The sequence below is a fragment of the Octopus bimaculoides genome, chromosome 26 (genome assembly GCF_001194135.2).
Source record: "Octopus bimaculoides isolate UCB-OBI-ISO-001 chromosome 26, ASM119413v2, whole genome shotgun sequence".
NCBI lineage: Eukaryota > Metazoa > Mollusca > Cephalopoda > Octopoda > Octopodidae > Octopus > Octopus bimaculoides.
In genome coordinates, this window is record NC_069006.1 from 20,413,598 (window position 1) to 20,415,152 (window position 1,555).

Below are 1,555 nucleotides of genomic sequence, written 5' to 3' on the forward strand. Positions count from 1 at the left end.
TGGGATTCTTTCAGTTTCCGTCTATCAAATCCACTCAGAAGGCTCTGGTCGGCCCCGAGGCTATAATAGAAGACACTTGCCCAAGGTGTCACGCAGTGGGACTGAACCCGGAACCAAATGGTTGGGAAGCAAGCTTCTTCCCACACACACCCACTCCCGAGCCTGCAAGCACGTCACGGTAGATGCCTGACAGCATTTCATCCATCTTCACACATTCTCAGTTCAAATTCTTTCGAGGTTGATAAAAATGAGTATCATTTAAGCGCTCTGATATTGCTGGCCTTGTGCCAAAAATTTGAAAAACCATCATTAATTATTATTTCTTATTGTTGTTGTTGTTGTTGTTTCTTTTAACAGATGACGATGTTAATGAAGAAACCAACTGAAAATTTGTTGAAGATTTTCAGCAAATTTTCTGAAAGTGGACAGGAATGTAATGTGCAAGAGTAAGGAAGAAATTTCTAAAATCTTCATGTTATCGTCTTTTAGTTCCCGCCCCCAACGCATGCATCGACCAATCGGTGGTCCTGGTTATGCGAACCTGTTATATAACATGCTCCAGCTTGGAGCGTCCCTTCTTTGTTTCAGACCCAAATGACTTTACAGAAACACTGTTACTACTAAGCTGTGTGCCTTTATACACACAGACACACACACACAAACACACATGCGCACACACACACACACATGCACACACACACAAACACACATGCACACACACACACACACACAAACAAACACACGTACACACAAAAAAATTAAAAGAATGGCTACTAACACATTTGATGGTGACTCTTTCAGCAATCCTGGTTTAAATTTTAAAATCCTACATTTTAAAAATTTTTTATTTAAATGTATTTTAGTGCATTTAGTAAATACACGCTGGACAACATCGCTGCCGTGGGGTTTGGTGTTGAGATAAATTCTTCAGAACAGGGTGGTCATCCTCTAGTGAAAAATGCTTTGAGTGTGGTGAATAAACAGAACGAACTACTCATTACACTAATTTCCAGTAAGTCAGTTTTCTTTTATTTTTATTATTATTTTGGTTTAGCTCAGCTTGAATCTTAGTAGATACAGTATTTGTAAAGTTGACCTTGCCTTTGGGATCGATAAAATAAGTACCAGTGGCACACTGGGGGTCAATGTAATCAACATATCCCCTCTCGCAAAATGCTGACTTTGTGCTAAAATTTGAAATCATTATTATTATTATTATTATTACTATTCAGTAGTTTTATTTTTATAACGTGCTTTCACTTCACTACCGAGCGCAGCTCTGTGCGCCTTGGGTATGTGCTGTGGTTTGCTGTGGTGCTCTTATGTTTACTGTATTGAAAGTGTTTTGCGTAGAATGTGTGCAGTACCCAGTAGTGCAATTTTCTGTATGTTATATATATTTGTAAGTCCTGGTATTTTTGTTATGTATTTCTCTGAATATTTTTTTATTATTATACCTAAGGCACCTACTATGATAGGAATTGTTTCTGTTTTTAGATTCCATATTCGAGTTATCTCTATTTCCAGGTCTTTGTATTTTGAAAGTTTTTCCATT

At 37.7% G+C, this 1,555-nt stretch overlaps 1 protein-coding gene across 1 annotated transcript in view; it reads left to right on the top strand.

The window, feature by feature from the left end:
* The window catches only part of LOC106868968 (cytochrome P450 3A4), a 16,659-nt gene that overhangs the window by 7,829 nt on the left and 7,275 nt on the right, over window positions 1-1,555 (top strand). The window contains exons 6-7 of the mRNA XM_014914450.2: window positions 358-446; window positions 864-1,012. Coding sequence (XP_014769936.2) covers window positions 358-446; window positions 864-1,012 — 238 coding nt within the window. The remainder of the gene's footprint in view (window positions 1-357; window positions 447-863; window positions 1,013-1,555) is intronic.